This window comes from Apodemus sylvaticus, chromosome 10, assembly GCF_947179515.1.
Source record: "Apodemus sylvaticus chromosome 10, mApoSyl1.1, whole genome shotgun sequence".
Taxonomy (NCBI): domain Eukaryota; kingdom Metazoa; phylum Chordata; class Mammalia; order Rodentia; family Muridae; genus Apodemus; species Apodemus sylvaticus.
The window spans coordinates 74,006,820-74,030,909 of NC_067481.1; the positions used below are offsets into that span (position 1 = coordinate 74,006,820).

Sequence of the window (24,090 nt, forward strand, 5' to 3'; positions counted from 1 at the left end):
GGGTCCAAACTGTGCTAGAGGAGAGAGAGGGGGTGGGAGGGAGAGAGAGGGGGGGTCCCTGGGCCTTTGTATGTGCTTTGCTGCTGTCCAAATTCATCTGCATCATGAGCTGACTAAGTCGTTGAGGAGCCATCTCTCTCCAGCTCCCCAAGACATGCCTGATGCAGTGTCTAGTCTTCATCCAGCCTTTAAATTTTACTCCTACTCTGAGCAACCAGGTACAAAGATAGACTTTGCTATCTCCACATTCCACTGTCCGTAATGAGGCACAGGATACAGTGGTTTGTGGCCTAATGGGCCTCTGCTCATCCCATACCTGTCCAGGTATTAGACACCTAGAGTAATGCTCACAGGAGTCCTTGAGTCAGATAGTTCCTAGCTGACCTGTCTCCACATCTGGGGCACAGAGGGACTATAGTGGCAGTTACCTGCTTCCTTCTAAGCTAGAAAGAACAAGTAGGCTGCCCTCTGGCCTGGTAGACACCACAGCTGTGCTCCGATTCACCCAACATTATGAGCACTTAATTGCAATTTGTAGCTCTCATTGAAAAGTGATTAGGTTTCCCCAGAGATTCCTACCTTCATTTAAGAAAACCAGACCTGGCAAGGGCAGGGCGGATTATTCCTGTACAACCACAAATGAACAGAGCCGAGGTAGCCGTCGGCATGGGGACACGGCTTCTCCTGATCTCTGCTATGCCCCAGAGCCCACGACTACCTACGCCCACTACAACCTGGCACCCAGCAGCACCTGGTCACACAGTTCTCTTCTGGGTTCTGTGTGAAATGCCTCATGCCACCCTGGTAAGCAGAACTACTTTGACCCATGGGACCTTGATCTCAGGTCTTGGGGCCTAAGTGTGAGGAATACAGGACCACAGAGAGCATCCTGAACAGTGTCCTTTGGCCCAGGTGACACAGCCAGGTGAGAAAAGCAGCTTTGGACCTCCATCCTTTCTCCCGCTTCCTCTGGCTGGCTCCTAGACTGCACGTGTCCCTCCAGTCTGGGCAGTCCTGAGGTTCAGTGTCTCTTTGTTGCAGGAAGCTGAGTCAGACACGTGAACAGGGGCAGGGGGTGGCTGAGGCTTTCTGAAAACTGCTTTGCAGCTCACAAGATTTCCTCCCCCTGAGCCTAGCACAAAACATTCCTGCACTGCCGCTGCGCGGGCCCCAGCATTCTTGAAAGTTGGTGAGCAGCTGATTGTTTACAAACCCTGGCAAGGCTTTGGCAAGTCAAGGCCAATTTCTGGATTAAATTAGAAAAGAAAAGAGGAAACATATCCAAGTCTTGGCGCAAATAGATTGTTCATTGAACACGAGTTGTTTCAGAACACAGTGTGCTGAGGACCTTCATCCTGCTAGGAGAAATCAAAGGGTACAGGCTCGGCTCCGAAAGCGCAGGGGACCCCTGAACCCCCGCATGCTCCACAAGCCTAAGGAATAGGTCTGCCTGCAGTGGAAGAGTGGGTCACACAGTTCAGAGACACTGCTCTTGTCCAGAAATCTACTCAACTGTTTTTAAACGGAGATTAAAGCCAGGTCATTCACTCCTTTAAAAGGAATCGTCAAGGCAACCTCAGAGAACCTTCGAGGCAGTTGGATGAGCCGGAGGTTGAGGTGGCATGTTGGGTAGCTCGGGGTATGAGGAGGAGAAAGAGAAAACTCAGCTTGAGTGTGAGGTCACCAAGGTGTCCTTCAGATAAGGGCTACTCCAGCTTCAAGAGGGACGCAAGGGAGAATTTGTCTGCTGAGGGTCTATTCTTCAGGCAAAGCCTCAGGTTTAAAGATGGAGAAACTGAGTCCAAGCACTGGAAGCTTTACCAGGTAGGTGCTGCTTCTGGCTCCAAAGCAGGTGTGTATTCAATGCTGCATGTTCTCCCGACCAGCATTCCCAAGTACATCATTGCAAAAAAGGACCATGGTCAGCACTCAAGGTTTTTTCTTAAAGCCAGATAGCAGGGATTACTTAAGCACTATCTCTGTGGGCCACCTGGTCCCCTATGATGACAATGGAACTGAGACATTTCTCTCCACTATCATGGTCACTCTGTCGAGGTCACCGAACCTCTGTGTGATATCTGTGTGTCTGTGATGACGCCAGAGGAAACAAACCAGCTGCATTATTGATTCACATACGAGCACAGCTTGAGCAGTCAGTCATGTGTGCTAAATCCCACAGCTTCCCAATGAGCTTGAAGAGCTGAATGTGGGAATTGTAAACAATGTGGTATCAATAAAACATCCCTGGGCATACACAAAATTGGAAGGAAGTGGAGGAGTTTCTGGCTGTATCCACCTGTTTTGTAAAGCATCCCTGAGCACACACAAAATTGTACTTGTAAGGAAGCTGAGGTGCTTCTGGCTGTATTCACCTGTGTTGTACAGCACAAGTTCACTGCAGCCTTGCTTTGAACACACAACTGTGCTGTGCATACTGTCGCCATACTCAGCACCCACAAACCCAGCCTGAGACACTTCCCTCAGACCTGAGACCACCGTACATTAGGAACTGTAGTGTTTTAACTTCACTTACTAAGCTAAGCACTCTTACAGAATCAACTGATTTAATTACCCAGAACAAAGGCTTTCTCTTGCTTTCCTACTGTCCCTTCCAAGCCCGCATTAAATTGATTTATCTTTGCAGCATTTTGTGTTAGAATTCTTGATTTAAAATTCTCACCTTTGGAGTTGCTGACTTGTTTCATCAAAAAAAAAATTTTTTTTTCCAATGAATCTTGGCTTGGAGTTAGGACTGGTCTTCTAGCAAGGTCTGAAATGACCTTAAGCATACTCTGTGTCAAGAGGCCACTTCAGGGCACCCTCCTCTGAGACCTTCACCTTGCAATGGTCAGTGTGGTCAAGGTGCTTGCTTTGAAGCCTGGTGACTTGAGTTCAGCCCCTAGGACACACCTGGTGGGAGGAAAGAGCTGATTCTGGAAAGTTGTTCTCTGACCTCTGCCTGTGTGTTCACACACACACACACACACACACACACACAGAATGTAAATAAATGAACTAAAGATAAACAGAATAGCTATAGGTGCAACAGAAAATATTAAGATGTCACCGTTGAAGCTAAAAATTACCACAACTAAAAATGAAGCAGGGGTCTGTACTCAGTGGAGCAGGCACATGATGAAGCCACTCAGACTATTTCGGAATAGAAGACTTTAACATGTGCATTACCTGTTGGAAGACTTAACTCTTAGGAGCCCGGCGTAAGGAAATAATTAAGGATGAGGGACAGATTCAGCCATAAGGATGTACACTGGTGGGTGGCACATCTGACCTCCAAAAGGGAAGTGAGGTTTATTCCCCGGAGGCGTCATGTAAATAATCAGTTACATAAAAAGCACCCGCTCCTCACTGCACCAGCCTTCCACACTCATTAAAATGAAGTCGTGGAGAGGAGCTTCTGGGAGAAAATATGGAGAGATCTATATGAGTTCATTCTAATCTTATGGCATAAATAATATATTATCTGTGTTAAATATAGAATGTTTTAATGAACTGAAAAAATATTTTTCCGAATTTAGGGAGGGAACTGGGAGAAATGGGTCTGGCTGGCAGGGAATGAGTTGTTAGGTGGTGTCTCGGGGTAAGCAGGTCTCATCAAGGGATCAGCAGACACCCTCACCCTTCAGTGGGTCTGAGGTGAAGTGAGGGTGGGGGGCAGATGGGCAAACTCTCACTTTCTATTGTGATCTGAGTGTGATGTCTCCTCTGGGCTCGTGCGCTTGAACACGTGGTGCCCAGCTGTTTGTACTCACTGTTTGAGGAAGTTATAGAGCCACTAAGAAGGCAGAGGCCTTTTTGGTCCTCTCTGCCCCTGTAAGTGACCCCTCACCCACATACCAACCAATAAAACCTCTTTGGGTCGGACTTGGGTACGGTTGTTATTTTGGTCTGTCCCATGTTCCCTTAGAGGGCTGAATAGACATGTGTGTGTTGTGTCTAGAAAAGTCTCTCTTACAGCACCCAGCCCAGTGGGCAGCTTGATGAGTCACCTCCACCTGCTGTCACATGCCAATGGTCACGTGAGCCAGAGGGCAGCTGCAGCCCACCCACTGCCACATCTGGATATGCATTCTACCGACTGAGCTTCATGCCAGCCCAGTGCTATGCTGATCCTTCTGGGATGCCACTTTGGTTCCAGCCTTGGGAATCCTAAAACCAGATGTGGACCTATAAGAGGATTATGACTATCCACTGGCCAGGCCTTTAAGGGTTATTTGGGGTTGTGGCTTGAGGTCCACATACCCAGAGTTGCCCAGGCTTGCTTAGTAAATGGAGGTCAATTCCAAGTTCGGAAGAGTGCACAGCAGACCTTCCCGTGATGCAACACTCAGGATAGCTTCCACTGGCCACACACCAGCAACTTAAACTTTAGTGCTGATTAATTACAAGTCATGTCTCCATTAGTGTGGTTACTATCAAGATGGCAAGTGCTGTGGCCTGCGGAGGACTGGGAACCCTCACACGTTATTGGTAGGAACACAAGATGATACAGCGGCTGTGGAATACAGCGTGGTGGTTTCTTAAAGTCAAACATAGAATTACCATATGACTCAGTCTTTCTACTCCCTTGTCTGTAGCCAAAGGAATGTAAAACAGTGGTGGACAGAAGTCTATAATGTGTGTTTCCAGCAGCCTTAGTCACAACAGTCAAGAGGTGGAGACTGCCCAGGTGCCCATCAATGGGTGAACGAATAAACAAAGTCTGTCTACATACACTACAAATCATATTGAGCCTCTAAAAGAAGGAAGGTTGGACATTCCCGTGTGATTCCAGCACTCAGGAAGTTGGAGGCAGGAGGATCACGAGTTCAAGGCCAATTTAGAAAGACCAATATCAAAAACAAAGCAAAACAACACATATACACACCACAGACAGACAGACGCTCAGACACACACAATATGAATGACCTTTAGACTATCACACTAAATTAACTAAGCTGGTTTCCTAAGGACAAATATCATACAAATTCACCGATTTACAGGTCCAGAGTGGTTCAATTTGAACACCAAAAACAGAATGACACCATCCAGGACCCAGTGGATCAGGTGAGGAGTTAGCATTTAATAGTGGGAGGTTCAGGTTTACAGGATGGAAAGAGGCCTGTGCATCAGTGGTGTGGCTTTTACCTTCCCACATGGATGACATTAATGTCACATACAAACTGTGCACTTACAAATGCTGAAGATGGCCTGTACACTCGGGCATGACTCTAGTGCTCTCCCGTGCTGGGCGAGCCCTCTACCACATCTATATATTCCTAGCTCTTTTCACATTTATTTTGATTCTTTTGGCTTTTTTGTTTGTTTGATTAGTTGATTTTTCAAACCAGGATTTCTCTTTGGAGCCCTGACTATACTGGAACTCACTCTATAGACCAGGCTAGCCTCAAACTCAGAGACCCACCTGCCTCTGCCTCCTGAGTGCAGGGATCAGAGGTGTGTGTCAGCACCACCTGACTACTTTTATTTTGAAACGAGAACTCGCTAAGTTGCCAGGGCTGGTCTTGAACTTGAGAGCCTCTGCTTCAACTTCCCAGGTAGCTGGGAACACAGCTGGGGCCTCTAAGTTGCTCTCTCCCCACCTTCCTCTTTATTTGGGGTGCGTGTGAGCAAAGGCGCATTTACACGCTTATGGAGAGGTCAGCTGTCAGGCACCCTCCTCAATCCCTTAGTTATTTTTATGGATGTGGAACTATGTGAGTGTGAGTAGTGTACACACACATTTGTGTGCATGTGTGTGTGTGTGTGTGTGTGTGATTATATGTGGGTATGTGTATTTCAGGGTCTGTGCGTGTGCGTGTATGTGTGTGTGTGTGTGTGATTATATGTGGGTATGTGTATTTCAGGGTGTGTGTGTGTGTGATTATATGTGGGTATGTATATTTCAGGGTCTGTGTGTGTGTGGGTGTGATTATATGTGGGTATGTGTATTTCAGGGTGTGTGTGTGTGTGTGTGTGTGTGTGTGTGATTATATGTGGGTATGTGTATTTCAGGGTCTGTGTGTGTGTGTGAGCGTGCACTGTGAGCAGGTCCTCATGTGAGTGGAAAGGTCTGAGGAGGAAGTCCCTGCTCTATCACTTCCACAGATAGGCAGAAATCTTACCTTTTGAGTTAGAGTCTCTCACTGAACCTGGAACTCACTCACTGGCCTGGCTGGCCTAGGACGTAGGTGTGTGCCACGGAGCTCAGCTGGGACCCTGAACTCAGACCCTAGTGCTTCTGTGGTGAGCACTTCCCCCACCGAGTCGTCTTCCCAGCCTCAGGCCTGACTTATCTTTAATTAAAACACTTTTAATTAAACGTTAAAATTCTATCAGATCAAAGGGACCAATCAGTCCCTTCCTCTCACTGGCCACATTTCACAAACTGAAGATGCAGCCTGGCCAGTGGCTACAACATTTCAAAGGCCAGAAGGGCAGCTGCAGAAAGCTCTGTCATGCAGCCATATTCTGGAAGGCTGTCTTCACTGCTCTCCTTCTCCAAGGCCACCAGAATGTCCCATCGGCCTTGCACAGTCCCATCGGCCTTGCACAGTCCCATCGGCCTTGCACAGTCCCTCTCCCTGTCTAACTCACATCCTGCTCCTACAGTGAAGAAACCTCATCTCCGTGGGTCTCCGTGAGGAACTCTTGGAACAGCAGGAGGAGCTTGGATGAGGGGTGAGCCCCACCCCAGGCTCACTGAGCCCCAGGACTCTGTGCCTCACCCTTTGATGGACTTGACACCCTGCCCACACGGCCAAGCCCTTGGTCAACAAACAATCGCTGCACACACGTGCATATCTGTGTGACAAGGGAAGCAGATGGGACCCAGACGTCCTTTCTCAACACCTCAGAATCATCTCCTAACATCTTCATGTTGTTGTTGTTGTTGTTGTTGTTGTGATGATGATATGGGGATTCGGTTCAAGAATTCTTATGTTTCCGGTGTTTTTCTAGAAACTAAACCATCTTGTCATCATTATTTAAAACGGGGCTACAGTTGGGATGTGCACGAGTGAATGGAAGCTTGGGACCGAAATTTAGAATTGTAGATGTCCTCCACGGAGCTCTGTGATACAGGAGCCTCCCACCAGGAAAAAAGGAGGATTTTCGTGCATCTGCCCCGTGAAGAAGTCCCTGTGCCCCCACCTTCAGGCAGGGCGCTCTCTGATCCTGTCACTGTGGTGTGAGCAACGCCACATTTTATCTGGAGTTTGGACATGTTGTTAGCTTACTTAGTGACTGAAAAACCCATTCACGTCCATTATGAAATTTAAGCCAGCCTACTGGGTATAAGAGGGAACTGACCCTTTTTAATGATGGGAACATCAAGACTCAGAGGACTGGAACCCCTTTCACATGAATACACCAAGTCTTTCTATCATCATCATCACCATCGCCATCACCATCATCATCATCATCATCATTTTTTAATGTATGTTAGTACACTGTTACTGTCTTCAGACATACCAGAAGAGAGCATCAGATCCCATTATAGATGGTTGTGAGCCATCATGTAGTTGCTGGGAATTGAACTCAGCATCTCTGGAAGAGCAGTCAGTCAGCGCTCTTAACCTCTGAGCCATCGCTCCTGTTTTGTTTGTTTATTTGTTTGTTTGTTTGTTTTTTAGTTTTTCTGATTCTAAGCCCCGCCCTTTCACTTTGAGTTGGACGGCAGTGGATCTGGGAGAAGAGTACATACTCTGGAGGCTGATGAGATCTGCATATCTACCACTCTTATAGGCTTAGCGTGAATAGTTCCACAGCAAGTGGCTAGCCCGGGGCCTGGCACACAGCCAGCCACACATTGGCAGATCATTCGTTGCAGTAATTATGGTTTTATTTATTTCTGTTGTTACTATTATTATTGCAGTCATATCTCAGAGGTTTGTTAACTTCAATAATTATGGTTTTATCATTATTAAATTAAAGGTACTTTTCAAAAATTAATGCGAGATTAGCGTTCTCCAAAGTAAAATGAATTGTGCAGGGTAAGGGCAGAGGTTCAGGGGGCCAAGGGCATAACCAGGGTAACTCACAGGAGGGAGACCACTCATCGTGGGGGCTCACAGGAGGGAGACCACTCATCATGGGGGGCTCACAGGAGGGAGACCACTCATCATGGGGGGCTCACAGGAGGGAGGCCACTCATCGTGGGGGTTCACAGGAGGGAGACCACTCATCGTGGGGGGCTCACAGGAGGGAGACCACTCATCGTGGGGGCTCACAGGAGGGAGACCACTCATCATGGGGGGCTCACAGGAGGGAGACCACTCATCGTGGGGGCTCACAGGAGGGAGACCACTCATCGTGGGGGGCTCACAGGAGGGAGACCACTCATCGTGGGGGGCTCACAGGAGGGAGACCACTCATCATGGGGGGCTCACAGGAGGGAGGCCACTCATCGTGGGGGCTCACAGGAGGGAGACCACTCATCGTGGGGGGCTCACAGGAGGGAGGCCACTCATTGTGGGGGCTCACAGGAGGGAGACCACTCATGGGGTACAATCTCTCTCCAGGGTTCGACTCACTCACTTTCTTCCTTGTATCCCTGAAGGATCTTTTCGCCGGGACCCTCCAAAGCCTGATCTATGGCCACCTTAGTTCCCAAGGACTCACCTCTGTACCCGGGTCTGCCCTCCTCCAGCCAGGTCCTGGGAGGACCTTGTTCACGGCAGCACCCTGTAAGCCCGCCCTTCTCCCACAAAGCAGCCCCTTCTCATGCTCCATGGCTGAGGCACAGTCCCAGCCACAGTCCAGTCCTTCCTCCAGCTTCTTGGCCCCTAGCGTGGTTTTCAGGGATCCCACCACCCTGAATGAAAAAGATCTCAGTCGGTCAGCTTAGCTCTGCCTCATAAGGCCCCACCCTGGAGTCCAGTCCAGTCCTCCAATACCCCTGTAGCTTAGCTTTTTCCTCCATTGCTGCGTTACTATGCTCCGACAAAAGACACTGAGATGAGAAAAAATTTATTCTGCCTCACAGTTCAAGGGCACAGCGGATCACAATGGGGAAGTCAAGACAGCAGGAACTCAGGGCAGCTGGTCACACTACAGACACACTCAGGAAGCAGAAAGGGATGAATGCTACTGTTCAGCCCCATTCTCCACTTACACAGCCCGGAATCCCAGCCTAGGGAATGGCGCTGCCCACAGTGGCGGAGTCTTCCCACCTTAATTAATGCAGTCAAAATCAACTTCCTACAGGCATGCCCACAGACCCATCTCCCAGGTGATTCTGGAGTCTGTTATGCTGGCAATTAACACTAACCACATCACATCTATCTTCCAGCCCAGTTCACTAATGTCCTGTACTCTCTGATGGACACCCACATAGACCCACCCAGCCACTGCCCAGTCCATATCCAAACCTGATTTCCCTGTTCTACTCAAGCCCTGCCTCCAAGATACTGGTCCCGATCCTGTTCCCCTACACCCTTCAGCCTTGACTCACAATGTTCATGAGTGTCAGCAGGTACTTCTGCACGTGCTCCTTCCCGTGGAACTGGACCACCGAGTCATCCACGCCCAGCAGGACCTCAATGTTGTAGTCATCGTCCGTCGCATGCCTGCGCACCCTCCGCCGTGTGCTGTTGATACGCTCCTCCAGGACGCCTAGGGCTCTGCTGAGGCTGTCCAGGTTGCCCTGGGCGGCTCCTGGAAGGAAAAGACACCTTCTTTGGTAGCAGCCCATCACCCCTTGCCCAGGGGCATTACAGAAAGACAGAACCCATTTGGGGACAACTCAGTTACCAGCCAGGTATCGGGATGGCATTAGGATGACCATTGTCTCATATAAAACTCACAGCACCCTAAATCTGGGGCACTGTGCCCATTCAGACGTCCAGAGAAGGGCCACAGTGACAAACGCTCAGGGCTAACACCTCAGTGGCATCAAGTTCAACTTTCACCCAGTACTCAGAAGAAAGCATCAAGGACAATGGTGACCTCCTGACACTGGCAAAAGCACAGTTGGCATGGGGACAGACACAGAGGAAGCTCAGGCGTGACGTGGTGGTGCCAGCCCTTATCACACTTCCCTAAAAGGCTAATGGCTGCCCAACTGTAAAGGCTCTTGTAACTACAGGATGGCATTGGCTCTTGCTATAAATGGGGAAACTGAGGCTCAGCCCAGACAGTGTGTATGTGTTCAGTGTCCCCTCATTCCTAGCTTTTCTCCCAGAATTCTCACCCTTTTAAAGACTTCACTAGTTTTATATCCATATTCTGGGTCAGGGCCTTCATGCCTGGCCCCTTCTCCAGCAGGAGATCTTTGCCCCGCCCATACTGATGGAATTGCTCAGGGACCTACCTACATTCCTCTCATGGCACCTCCTTCAGTCTGCCCTGGGAGGGAGCTGCCTGCCTGCCTGTCCCCAAATGCTCAGGATCTACACACTGATCATGCTCAGAAGCAGAGCCTGGGGGATCTCAGCTGAAGGTAAAGGTCTGCAGCACCATCAGGACCAGAGGCCAAGATGCCATGCCCACAACCTCTACCTGTCTGCCTTGATTCCCGTCTGTTTCACACTGGTGAGGCCAAACATCTGAGGGTAGCCACTGTTGAAGATACTAGGCATGTGGTCCTGTTCCTGCTACCCAGCAAATCTCTCCACTCAGTCACAGAGTGGGCACCTTCAGTACAAACTCCTCTATTTTACAGATAATAAACCCTTGTGGGTGGGACAACCAGACAGATGCTCCATGCCCTGCAGCTGACCTTTAACATGGCAATCTGACAGTGGACTACACACACACACACACACACACACACACACACTACCTATTACTTATATATATAAACATACACATACACACTACCTATAATTTATGAATATAAGCATGTATACACACACTACCTATAACATATGTTTATAACCTGTATATACATATATGTGTATATACATACACATTACCTATAACATGTGTATATAAACCTATATATATATTTAGACACATACACATACACACACCATGCTGGCACAGACTTATATAAGTTAAAACACACAATTACACATCTGTAGTGCATGGCCATATGCTCACATGTGCATGCAATGCACCCACATGCACACATGCATACACATGGAAGGTCCTGTCCAGGGCATGGGGAACGGGCCAGCCCTGCAGGTGGGGCCCGTGCAGAGCTGAGCTCCACTGGGCTGCCTGGAGATGATTCAGGGCCATCCCGATGCTTCCAGAGGAGCCGCCTGGGACTTCAGCCTGACACAAGGCTTGAGGGATTGCTGATCTATTTTCATGCATTTATTTCTTTGCATTTTCAGCGCGCAGGGACAGCTCACCTTCAGAGCCACCTTGGGAAGCAAAGAAGATGGTAATTTCCACAGAAAAAGTCCTCCCCTGGGAAAGGAGCTAGACACCACCCTCTGCCCTCATCTTGCTCAGGGTCACACAAAGGCAGCCCCAGGGAAACAACAGACTGAAGGGGCACTCCTTGGGGCCCCAAGGCACCTTTTAAAAATACCTAATTTGGTTGGCAGCATTTGAAACTTGGAAGATTTCACACTGGAAATCACTGAGAATATCTAGTTTCTCTTGAGAAATTTAGAGATGGGGCCGTCCTTGGGTCACCTAGGTATACTGAGAAAGGACATGTTGGGGCCCAGGTCACCAGGTTACTTGCCAGACTGATGACTTTTGGAGCCTTAAAGGTCTCAGAGGGAATCCTTCTGACCCCAAGCCCCAAGGCAGCACAGAGTGACTCTTCTATGCATCTCCTGTGGTGGGCACTAGAGTCACCATGAGGCTGGAGCTGGTCTGATGTATATCTTGAAGCAGCAATGCCAAGCTGGCATAGTTGTTTAGCCAAACCACATGCTTGAGGCCAGTCCAAAGCAACGAGGCTTTGTAAAGATCTTTTGGAAATGCCAACTTCACCTCCAGCATGGTAATTATTGCTGCTGACATTACTCTTATCACAATGACTTTAGTGGGGAGAGGGGTCCTCAATTTGCTCTCCTGTTTCTGTGATAAAACACTGAAAACAACCTGGGCAGGCAAGGGCTTTAGGCTATGAATGAGGAAGTTAAGTCGGAACCTGTCAGGAGGAGCTGAAGAGGCGATCGTGGAGGATCTCCGCTTACTGGCTCACTCCCTGCTTCTGTTCAGTTTCTTTACACAGCCTAGGAGTGGGCTGGGCTTTTCTCCATCAATTAGCAGTTCCATAGGCCCGTAGGCCAACCAGATGGGGCCAATTCCTCAACTGTGATTCTCTTTTTCCAGTGCATGAGAACAACCAAGATTAGCTATCACAGGAGTGACTTCCTGGGCATTATATTTTACAATACCATCTCCAAGACCCAGCCATTGGTAGAGAGGTCCCAGAAATCCAACGTCAGGTAGATGGGTTAGCTCCTCCAAACTATCTGACTCCTTGACACTTCGGACCTACTCCAGCTAGCTCAGCACACAGCAGTAGGGTCTGCTGCCCTCCCCCTCAGGCCTGGGACCACTCGAACCTCCTCCTCCTGCCCTTTTGTGTCCCAAATTCCAGTTGGCAGTCAGGCAGATACTCCACCTCATTAAACATGAAGACCACCCTTGTTTTCTTCAATGGTCATGACCTTAACACAAGCTAAACTCTGGTCCTGATACACCTGTTTCTCCTGGGGAGCTCTGGCCAGCAACAAGTTCCTGAAAGGTCCTAGATCACCTTCAGGGTCTACCCAGCCATACTGGGTTGCCAGCCTGACCTAATGACCGTTGTTCCACTTGGTCCTCTGCCTGTAGTTCACATGACCCCATGTTCCATCCTCCAATACTAGTATAGGCAGGGTGATGAACTGTGAATGCTGCCCATCTCCTGCTGAGGCAGGAGGATACTGCTGCCTGTAGTTTCTCTTTCTGCTATGGCAGTTCCCTCTCCCAGTAACACACACACACACACACACACACACACACACACACACACACACACACACATACAGAAGTCACTGGCCCTGTGATGGGGAGGGTGTTGACAGATGTTAGAGAAGATGGGTGGCAGCGAGGGGGGGTGGGGCAGCAGCCATGCCTGGTTGGCTGGCCTCTCTTCTGTGTGTCTATCACTGGGGCCTATCTTTTAAATGAGTAAACAAAAGATAGTTGGTTCCTGGCATTTCCTTGCTTGGGGACCCTTCCAGATGGCATCTGGAGCTCTCTTTGCTTTGATAAAGATGACACAGCAGAAACCATATCCAAGAATCTTGGTCTGAGAGTCTCTAGAAGGCAAGATGCCGAGAGCAGATGAACAGACTTGGGGAGAGAGTAGGAGCAGGGGTTCCTATCCAGGCAAGCCTGAGGCAGTGGCCATGCAGGGGAATGGGTGGGTGACAGTGGACAAGCCCACCTACATAAGCTCTGTACAGCAAGGGTGCTGAGCCCATGGACTAAGGGCTGCACCTTCAAGCATCCTCAGAGTAACCACTAGGATAAAGATGTGTACAGCCCTTCCCGGTGATGAAACTGCTCAGGTCTCACTAAGAGGAGAGGTTCCTTGTTGTTCTCATCCTCCTACGGCTTGTCCCCGAAAGGCCTCAAGAGCCAGCAGCAAGTTCCCCAACACAGAGTTATTGAGATGGCAGAATCTCAAGACATGGGGCCTAGAGGAGGGTAGTAATCATGTCACACGAGCTCTAGGCTTGTCAAAGAACCAGTGGCATCCGATGGGAGTGGGGGCAGGGCTTTGGGGACTAGGTTATTTCCCTAGGGACCAGCTGTTATGAAAGAGGGCATGTGGACTCTCATCTTGGCTTCTTCTCTTGTCCAGCACTCTCTTCCTCTGGAATATACTCTACATGATGCCATTTGATTCATTGTGATACCGCCGGGGGTGCTATTGCCAGAATGTTATTTGGACTTTTCATTCCTTAGAATGGTGGGCAAAATAAGCATCTTTCCTCAATAAATAACCCAGTGTCAGGCATTTTGTGATAGAAGCCCAAAATGGATTAAGACAATCAACAGGGGTAATAAAAGAGCAGAAAGATGGAGTCCATCAAGCTGCATTGACAGAGGGGGAGCTGGGACCTGATCCAGTACTAGAATCTTTCCTTAAACAGTAATGATTCTGCATCTGCTTCCCTGCCTGTGGGTGATCCCCCAACATTGCAAAGGTGCTGCTCATTTGTATTCCTAGCACTCAGGAGATGCAGGCAGGAGGATAAGGAGTTCAAAGTCGTTCTTGGCTTCAGATGGTGTTAAGGCCAGCACAGGATGATAATAATATGTCACAGCAAAGTGTGGATGTGTTCTCCAATATTGGATTTTGTTGTTGCTCTATCGCTCTTCAGACAACGTCTTACTGTGCATCCCAGGCTGTCCTAGAACTTATTCTGTAGACTAGGGTGTCTTTGAACCTCTACCTCTATCTCCTGTGATGGAACTGCAGGCACGTACCGCCATGCCTAACATTTCCAATATTATCGACTTGGCCTAGGGGATACCCCGTGCTCCATCTGCACAAGGGCTGGTTCAGGAGAACCAAAACTGGTAGAGAAGATGCTTGGTCTCTAGCTTATAAAGCAGAATGTGACAGTGCTGGTGACAGCCCAGGAGTGCCAGGATGCCTGAGGGCTTCTGGAGACCTGTGCAAGTCTATGCCAGTCCCTTGGCTGGGTTGGCTCTTTGCTTTTCCACTCCTGCACTACAGATTTCTCCTCCACATGCTCCCACCATGGTGTGAGCTGACACAGTATAGCTAGAAGCGACAGGCCAAGAGATCATGGCCTGAAACCCATGACCCCAAATCCTGTCCCCAACTCTATGTTGCTTCACTCTGGTATTTGTCATCTTAATGGCACAGACTACTGACACAGTCCCCATGTGTCACCTCCATAGCCCTTACTAAACACTAGGGACAATATGAAGTGAGTCAGGGCAGGGGCTTGAAACCTATAGAAGTTTACTGTTCCCGGACAGAAGACTCTACTGTCCACTCTCCCAGAAATGACCCTCCCTATTTCTTCCATTTATCCAGTGCCAGCTAGGATGTCTCCTTCTTAAGAAGACCCTTACTCATTCCATCCTAAGTATTAATTTTTTTTTATATGAGTTCACTGTCATTGTCTTCAGACACACCAGAGGAGGGCATCGGATCCCATTACAGACGGTTGTGAGCCACCATGTGGTTTCTGGGAATTGAACTCAAGACCTCTGGAAGAGCAGTCACTGCTCTTAACAGCTGAGCCATCTCTCCAGCCCCATCCTAAGTTTTAAAACTCTCCTCTGAAGTGGAAATGTAAGGGTTCTTTGGAAGGTCAGTTGTGTTGGGTGGTGTTTTGCTGGGGCAAACACATGAAGGAGTGTTTTCCTGAAGTGGATACATGTGAAAGGCTAAAGAAGACTTGTGAAGGAAGGTTTTGCTGAAGCAGACACAGGAGAGAGGATGTTTTGCTAAAGCAAACATGTGAAAGGACATGTGGTGAAGGATTCTTTGCTAACAACATGCATGTATTGGTCCTTTTTCTATTGTGTAGTTGAGCTATATTTTTCAGTACCTAGAAAGAACTGCATCCCAAAACTTCTGGTGTTGTGTTGTGGCCTTTTTTTTTCTGCTTCCACAGACTTAAGCTGATTAACAGAGTGATGTCGCTGAGACAGACTCACGTAGAATTGTTAAGTCAGACTCACATGCTGAGTCAAGACACATGGTGAGGCAAATCCTGTGGGGGACACGTCATGTGGTGGGGGGATATAAATAGAACTCCACGGATAGTGATGGTGGTGGAGCTGGGCTTGCTAGTACAGCTAGCTATACAACACTTGATGGTCTCTTGTCTTCGCTGATCTCCACTTCACTGAAAGAGGCACAGCAGAGAATTTTTCCTGGCATCCCTCCAGGTCCCTCCTGCTGACTTGTGCAGAGGCTGAGGCCTGGCTCTCTCTGTTAGGTAGTGCCATAACTACTGATTCATGCTTGCTATCCTGACTCTACCAAACTGGACTGATGATTTATCCATAAAGTGTTTGGTGCTGCTGATGCCTGTGAACTGAACAGCAGATTTCCAGATAACAGACAGGAGTTGCTCCAAAGAACCCTTCCTAAATAAGTCCACCTCCCCTGTATCCTCTCTTTTCCACTACCTCTGGCAGGTGGTGGGCTACAAGGGAGGCTAAAGTATTTTAAAAAATCATTAAAAATAGACCTTGAAAAAGTTACACTCCTCCCTCAACTCTTCCTCAAGAGACCATTCTCTTCCCTTCAGCAGGAGTGACCACTGTGAGCAGGTGGAGCACTTACTGCTTCTCCACCCTTGGGAACTCTGGGGCTGGGTGGGCTTGGAGTTATGGGAGAGATGCAGTGGAAACCCCAGACCCAGCAGAAGGGCTGCTGGTGTAGAGAACGAGGCAGGTGCATGCAGGGACAGGAAGATGGTATTGGTGTGTGGGAGCAGGAGGAGAAGGTAGAGACAGGTGTTGACGTATGAACTAGAACAAGAACACTTTATAATTATCTGCATGAGGGGAAACCAAGACAAGAGGGGCCAGGCGGCTTAAAACAAATGGGGTGGAGAAATTACACATGTACCACGTAATTGGCAACAAAAGGAAATGAGACATCTTAATGTCATTCATGAGATACAATGAAATCAGAGGTATTCGAGGGGAAGGGTGGCTGAGGCAAATAAGGCAGGGCCTGCAGAAGATGTGAGAGAAAGCCCAGCACTCTCCCCAGCACACCAAGTGGGTGGGAGGAGAAGATGAAGGGCAGCCAGGTGTGAACTGTCACACACTTACTCCATAAAACAACACATGAGTTAGAGCAAACACTAAGGATGGGCACCAAAGGTTTGGATTCCTAAGACAATCTAGTGTTCCAAAAAATAAGACGTGCCCTTTTCATGCATGTGCGGAAGACGCTGAGACACAAGGAAACAACAGCTAAAACTGTGTCTGTGATGACTAACATTGAGACAAAAGTTGGGAATTACAGTAAGAAGGAAGACCTTAAGACCTTTAGTTCTAAAACGCATAGACTAAGTAGAAGGTATAAATTCCAACAGTGGCTCGAGTAGAGAATCTGAATAAAGAGATAACTAAAGGACGCTGGACAAAGATGGCCAAAGGAAAGTCTAGATGCTTCTATGGGAAAGTGTGTCCCAACCCACAAGGAACAGACACATTTAACCTTACATGAAATGATTGTGCAGCGGTCAACAACCTACTTGTTCAGAGCAACAACCAGCTAAAAAAATGGGTTGGGGGAGGGAAGCCACGACCATCATAATGCCAAGGAATAAATAAAAATGAGGAAGGTGTAAAGACAAGCCAAAGGTAATACATTTTAACACTCTCAACATTTAAAAAAAAAAAGAGTCCATGACAAATGGAGGGAAGAATGATACTGTGTTGTATTGGAAGTTATTCTCATCCAAATTAATCTATTAAGTATAACACAATCTCAAAAGAATCATTAAACTCTAATAAATTACAGACCTGCTTAGTTCTGGAATTCTTAGAAGACAAGTGTGAAAAAGTGAAAAGTGTAATAAATGAAAAGGAGCTCCTTCGGTCTGTGCCCTGAGCTGATCCTTTGCCACAGTGCTCCATACCCAAATACTGCCGGGATAGAGAGGGTCTCCCAGGAGTGCTGAGAGCCTGTGAGCACAGGTAAGCCCACCACTTCTACTAAGAGGGACCTGCCCAGAGCCCTCAGGTCACAGGAACCAAGGGGCAGCCTTGGACAGGATCCTTCTGGTTTCTGTCAGTTTCTGTGTTGTGCTACCACTCTCCATACCCAAATTCCTCCCAGAGAGAACTGGTTTCCCAGGAGTACTAACACACAGGTTTGCAGGAGGGAAAAGCCACAGTCAGAGACAGCAAGACCAGCTAACACCAGAGATAACCAGATGGAGAGAGGCAAGGGCAAGAACATAAGCAACAGAAATCAAGGCTACTTGGCATCAGCAGAACCCAATTCTCCCACCACAGTGAGCCCTGATTACCCCAACACACCAGAAAAGCAAGGCTCTGATTTAAAATCACATCTCATGATAATGATAGAGGACTTTAAAAAGGACATAAATAACTCCCTTAAATAAATAGTGGAGAACACAAGTAACAACTAGAAGCCCTTAAAGAGGAAACACAAAAATCCCTTACAGTATTATAGAAAAACACAACTAAACAGGTGAAGGAATTGAACAAATATCCAGGATCTAAAAATGGAAATAGAAACAATAAAGAAATCACAAAGAGAGACAACACTGGAGACAGAAAACCTAGGAAAGAGATCAGGAGTCATAGATGCAAGTATCACCAAAAGAATACAAGAGATAGAAGTGAGAATTGCAGGTGTAAAAGATACCATAGAAAACATTGACAGGACAGTCAAAGAAAATGCAAAATGCAAAAAGTTCCTAACCCAAAACATCCAGGAAATCCAGGACACAATAAGAAGACCAAACCTAAAGATAATAGGTATAGAAGAGAGAGAAGATTACCAACTTAAAGGGCCAGTAAATATCTTCAACAAAATTATAGGAGAAAACTTTCTTAATCTAAAGAAAGAGATGGCTATAAACATACAAGAGGCTTACACAACTCCAAATAGATTGGAGCAGAAAAGAAATTCCTCCTGATACATAATAGTCAAAACACCAAATGCACAAAACAAAGAAAGAATATTAAAATTAATAAGAGAAAACGGTCAAGTAACATATAAAGGCAGACCTATCAGAATTACACCAGACTTCTCATCAGAGACTACGACAGCTAGAAGATCCTGGGAAGATGTTATATAGACCCTAAGAGAATACAAATGCCAGCCCAGGTTACTATACCCAGCAAAACTCTCAATTATCACAGCAGAAGAAAACAAGACATTCCATGCCAAAAACAAATTTACACAATATCATTCTACAAATCCAGCCCTACAAAGGATAATAGATGGAAAAGCCAACATAAGGAGGGAAACTACACCCTAGAAAAAGCAAGAAGTAAAACCCCAAAGAAGATAATTACACAAATATAATTCCACCTCTAACAACAAAAATATCAGAAAGCAACACTCACTGTTCCTTAATATCTCTTAACATCAATGGACTCAATTCCCCAATAAAAAGATGTAGAATAACAGACTGGATATGTAAACAGGACCCAGCATTTTGCTGCATACAGGAAACACACTTCAGTGTCAAAGACACACTACCTCAGAGTAAAGGGTTAGAAAACAATTTTCCAAGCAAATGGCTCCAAGAAACAAGCTGGAATAGCCATCCTAATATCAAATAAAAGCAATTTTCAACCAAAAGTTATCAAAAAGGATAAGAAAGGACACTTCATAAACATCAAAGGAAAAATCTACCAAGAAGAACTCTCAATTCTGAACATCTATGCTCCAAATGCAAGGGTGCCCACATACACAAAAGAAACTCTGCTAAAGCTCAAAAGCACACATTGCACCTCACACAATAATAGTGGGAGACTACAACACCCTACTCTCATCAATGGACAGATCATGGAAACAGAAACTAAAAAGAGACACATTGAAACTAACAGGCGTTACGGACCAACTGGATTTAACAGATATCTATAGAACATTTCATCATAAAACAAAAGAATATACCTTCTTCTCAGCACCTCATGGTACCTTCTCCACAACTGACCATATAATTGGTCACAAAACAGACCTCAACAGACATAAGAAGATTGAAATAATCCCATACATCCTATCAGATCACCACGGACGAAGGATCGTCTTCAATAGCAACAAAAACAACAAAAAGCCCACATACACATGGAAGCTGAACAATGCCCTATTCAATGATAACTTGGTCAAGGGAGAAATAAAGAAAGAAATTAAAGACTTTTTAGAATTTAATGAAGGCACAACAAACCCAAACTTTTGGGATACAAGGAAAGCAGTGCCAAGAAGAAAACCAGCTCTGAGTGCCTCCAAAATGAAACTGGAGATTTCATAAGAGATTTTTTTCCTACTTGTATCATGCTTAATGTTCCAAATAGATTTTAAAAACTGGTTGAGTGCATATTACTTTTATCTTCAGAAGATATCATGTATATTTAAGAAGCATTTAACTATTATAAATTATTTTGATGACTTAAAAAAAGTCAATACCGAGTTGTATATTTTAAAATAAATTTTATTAGTTTAGAAAAAGAAAAGGAGCCCCTTTCTGGAATCCATCTGTCTGGAAAGTGTCAGTCAGGGACTTTCATTTCAAAATTCCAAAGTTATAAGCCCAGGGTTAGCAGAAGAGAAACCATATCAGAACAGTCATTGGCTGGGAAGCAAGAGAGCTGTCTGTGGTAATAAACTTGATATATTCAAGTTGAGCCAGGATTCTTCAGGTCTGCGCCACAGTCACCCCAAAGCAACTGACATTGATATATAAAGCACCATCTGGAAGTGGGGTGGGAGCAGGTGAGTCAAAGGGCAGTGACAATCTCCTCCCACATCCCGTGTTCTCTGCTAGACTGGCATTTGTCTGGAGGCTTCTTTGAAAATGTGTAAAAGGTCTCTGGAATGCAAGCATTTGGTGTGGAAAGGGGTGAGGGTAGCATTCTAGAAACAAGAGGATTCAGTAAAGGACCACTTCCCCAGTTCATTCCGAAGATGCTGGTGGCCAGACGTTCACTATTCTAGACAGAGCCTGGGGGAGCACTCTGAGGAACCAAAGGGCAAAAGGAACCCACCTACAAATGCTGGGTTTCTGATCATCATGGTCGCCATGGCCATTGATTACCTTTACAAATGAGCAGCCATCCAAGGGCCACAATCTTTCAATGAGTGCCTCTGACACTGCAGATGGAGACGAAGAAGGAAAACACACACACACACACACACACACACACACACACACACTTCCCAAAATAAGAAAAAAACCAAAAAAACCCCAAAAATACCCACTAGGAAACAGGAAAGAGGCTGCGAGACCACAGACATGCCTCCCTCTCCCTGATATCAGCCCAGGTCCCCATGCTGATAAATATATTAGGACCTCGCCCCTTCTTCCAGAGAGTCCAGTCTCTCCATGACCCTGCCTGAGCAAGGCCAGTCCCTCTAGCCCAAGACCAACATTTAGTTCTAAGTTTACTATTATTTAATACTTTCTTGCTGTGTGATTCCTGAACAGTATAGGTCATGTGGTACGGAGTTTGCCCACCCACCCCAAATATCTATAAAAGTCATGATGTCATGTTGTCCTATGGAACTAAAGGTTCTCTCCTTCCAGGACCACCATGCTGCCTATGCAGCTACACGGCAGCTTCCTTTTCTAATGAAGCTCCTTTCGGGGACTGAAGGGAAAGTGTCTTCCCCCTTCCATCACTATCCATCTCTCTGAATGCTCTACCACCGCAGCTCCTCATGGCGCCCTGTGGTCCTGAGCCTAGGAAGCCCAGGGAAGGGGTGAGTTCATGCTAGCTTCTCTCTACAAACCCAGAGTCATTTCCAACAGAGGAAAGAAATGAACTCTGCAGGGTACTGGGAGCAGGAGGCCTATGCCGGTATCCTCTGAATGCTGAGAAGAGATGTTACATACTTTAAAAAAGAACAGGAAGAGAACATTCAAATGAGCTCCTGGAAATTGCAAAACAAAACAAAAGAAAGATGAGATAAACTAAGTGAAAGGACTGGAAAGTGACGCTGAGAGCTTCCCCACAGAGTGAAGCCGCAGGTCAAAGGTGATCTGAAACTGGTGATAAATTGAGAGGCCTTGATCATCCAGTGCCGTCTGGAGAGCAGAAGCTTTGTAAAGAGCACGGAAAACCAGAGGAGAGGACATTAATCATTCTAGAAAATTCCCCTAGCTTGAGGGTGTTTCCAGGCTGAAAGGATTCATCTAGTGCCCAATGGAGGAGACTAAACAGATCAAATGATTACAAAATTTCAGCAGACAGAAGAGTCTGCAAGCTTCCATAGGACAAGCGGGAATCCACAGATGACAGAAGAAGACAGAGGGACAGGTTCAGAGCATCAGACGTCATGGAAGCAGCATTAGAAGAACATTTGGAATTCTGATGGAAAATTGCTTAATTGTAGTCTTATACCCAAACGCCCAATGAAATATGACGCTACAATATGTAGAAATCTCCAGACACGCAAACTTCCAGAACACATACCTCCTGAAATGTTTTCTTCTGAAAAAGCTACTGAAGGAGATGGAGCACCCAAACAAAAGACATGCCCAGTGAAGTGTAAGATACAAGATACAGGAGACACAACACAGAAGTGACTGGGGAAGACATGGAACATGAGCTCCACTGCTGCTGGCATGCGGTGTCAGATGTTGATTTGACCCTTACCATCCTGCAGCAACAATACCCTAAAGACAGACTACTGTCACCAAGACCTCCACTTCCATAGAGCCATCCTCTCTCTCCCCCTCTCCCTGCCCCTCTCTTTCACACACACACACACACACACACACACACACACACACACAGAGAGAGAGAGAGAGAGAGAGAGAGAGAGAGAGAGAGAGAGAGAGAGAGAGAGAGGCGGGTAGAATACAATCTGGTATGATCAGAAAGGAAATGCTTTCTATAGTGTAACGGCAGGTTGGCTTTGGGCTCCCAGTGCTCTTGTCTGGTCCCTGCCTTCACTGTCACTTGCTTGTGATGTCATAAATCCCAATTGGCCAAGCAAGGTGAATGGCTGAATGCACATCTTGTTGAGGAACTTTGTGCACAGACAGAGGAACCATACCACCTTGCTGCCCCAAAGCGTCATGCATGCAAGTTAGAACAACTCTCTCCCCTCCCTAGGGCTCCGGAAGAGCAGGAACTACTTACTACACTGTTTAGTAAAGGGAGAGGGAGGCAGGCTTGTCACAGTGCTCACTGAGAGGTCAGAGGGCAACCTAAGGTTTCAGTCCTCGTTGCAGGTGGCATTCGCTGCTGCTTATACCAGGCTAGCCCATGAGCTTGCAGGGGGGGTCTCCTATCTCTGCGGTCCACCTCCCCATAGGAACACTGGGAATACAGGTGTGTGCTTTCCCGCGCTTGGCTTTTATGCACATTCTAAGGCCTCGAACTCAGCTTTCGTGCTTGCAGGTAAGCACGTTTTCAAGGGCAGCATCTCCCCAGCCCACCCCAGCTCTTCGTCCTGGGGATTTGCAGGGACTCAGGGTCAGGACTTAAATCCTGGGCAGCAGCAGCCTCACAGAACATACACTGTGGAGCCGATCTGGGCGAGGTCATCTGCAGGAAGGTCAGCCCTCTGGTTGTTAACTTTGAAGACATAATCACTCCGTGACTGCAGATTCCCCTAAGATGGTCATTAAGATAAAATATGTTTACCTAGATGCATAATCAGGGCGCGGCAAGAGGCCCTGTTTAGCAGTAGGCAGGTTCTTTGGAGGCTCTGGAAGCAGAACGCACGTTCAGCCCCACGGGGGCCATCAGCACAGAGTCCCACTGGCGAGTTTTATTAAAAGGAGCTCATTATGGTTATTTCAGCCCAGTCTTTATAACTTTATTACTGAACTTGAATTAATTTCTGCAACTCCAACAGATGCAGCTCATTTTGTGTCATTTTTATGACTTGGGGTATAAAAGGGGCCAGGGAGGGGGTACTAGAACAGCTTCAGTTGCAGGACTTTCAGAGGTATGGGCTGGAATACTGTCCATTTCCAAGGGATGGGTACCTGGGGGTCCCAGGTACCTTCAAAGGCCCTTTCAGGGACAAAAAGAGGCTCTGAAGAAGGGAAAGGAAACTTCTTTTGCCTCCCTGCCTATGGTAAGGTCCTTAGGTAATGTTCTCCTAGGGCACTGGATGCTCCTTGGTGGGGGACATGGAGCCCTCTGGCTTGTGTGTGTGTGTGTGTGTGTGTGTGTGTGTGTGTGCATGTGTTTGCTTCTCAGAGCTACAAATAGCAGGTTAGCATAGTAACCTCCTCTGTACTGGGTGTCTATCATTGATTTTGTTTTGACCAATAACTGTCACCCTCTTCAAACTTACAGGAAAGCCAACTCCAACCTAGCTTTTATTCTGAAGCCCCCAGCTTCTGACGTGCCCATGTGTCCAACCAGGGCAGTGAACTCCAAGAACATTGCCGTCGCATCTGCGACGTTACTATATTACATAATTCCAGGGTGGTTTTTTCTTTCTGTTCTCCAGAACTGAGAAGTTGT

The 24,090-nt window shown here is 47.0% G+C and overlaps 1 protein-coding gene across 1 annotated transcript in view; it reads right to left on the minus strand.

Moving 5' to 3' along the window:
• Positions 1 to 24,090, minus strand: part of Adamts2 (ADAM metallopeptidase with thrombospondin type 1 motif 2) — a 210,571-nt gene that overhangs the window by 62,105 nt on the left and 124,376 nt on the right. Inside the window, exon 4 of the mRNA XM_052197458.1 lies at positions 9,452 to 9,654. Within this exon, the coding sequence (XP_052053418.1) occupies positions 9,452 to 9,654 (203 nt within the window). The remainder of the gene's footprint in view (positions 1 to 9,451; positions 9,655 to 24,090) is intronic.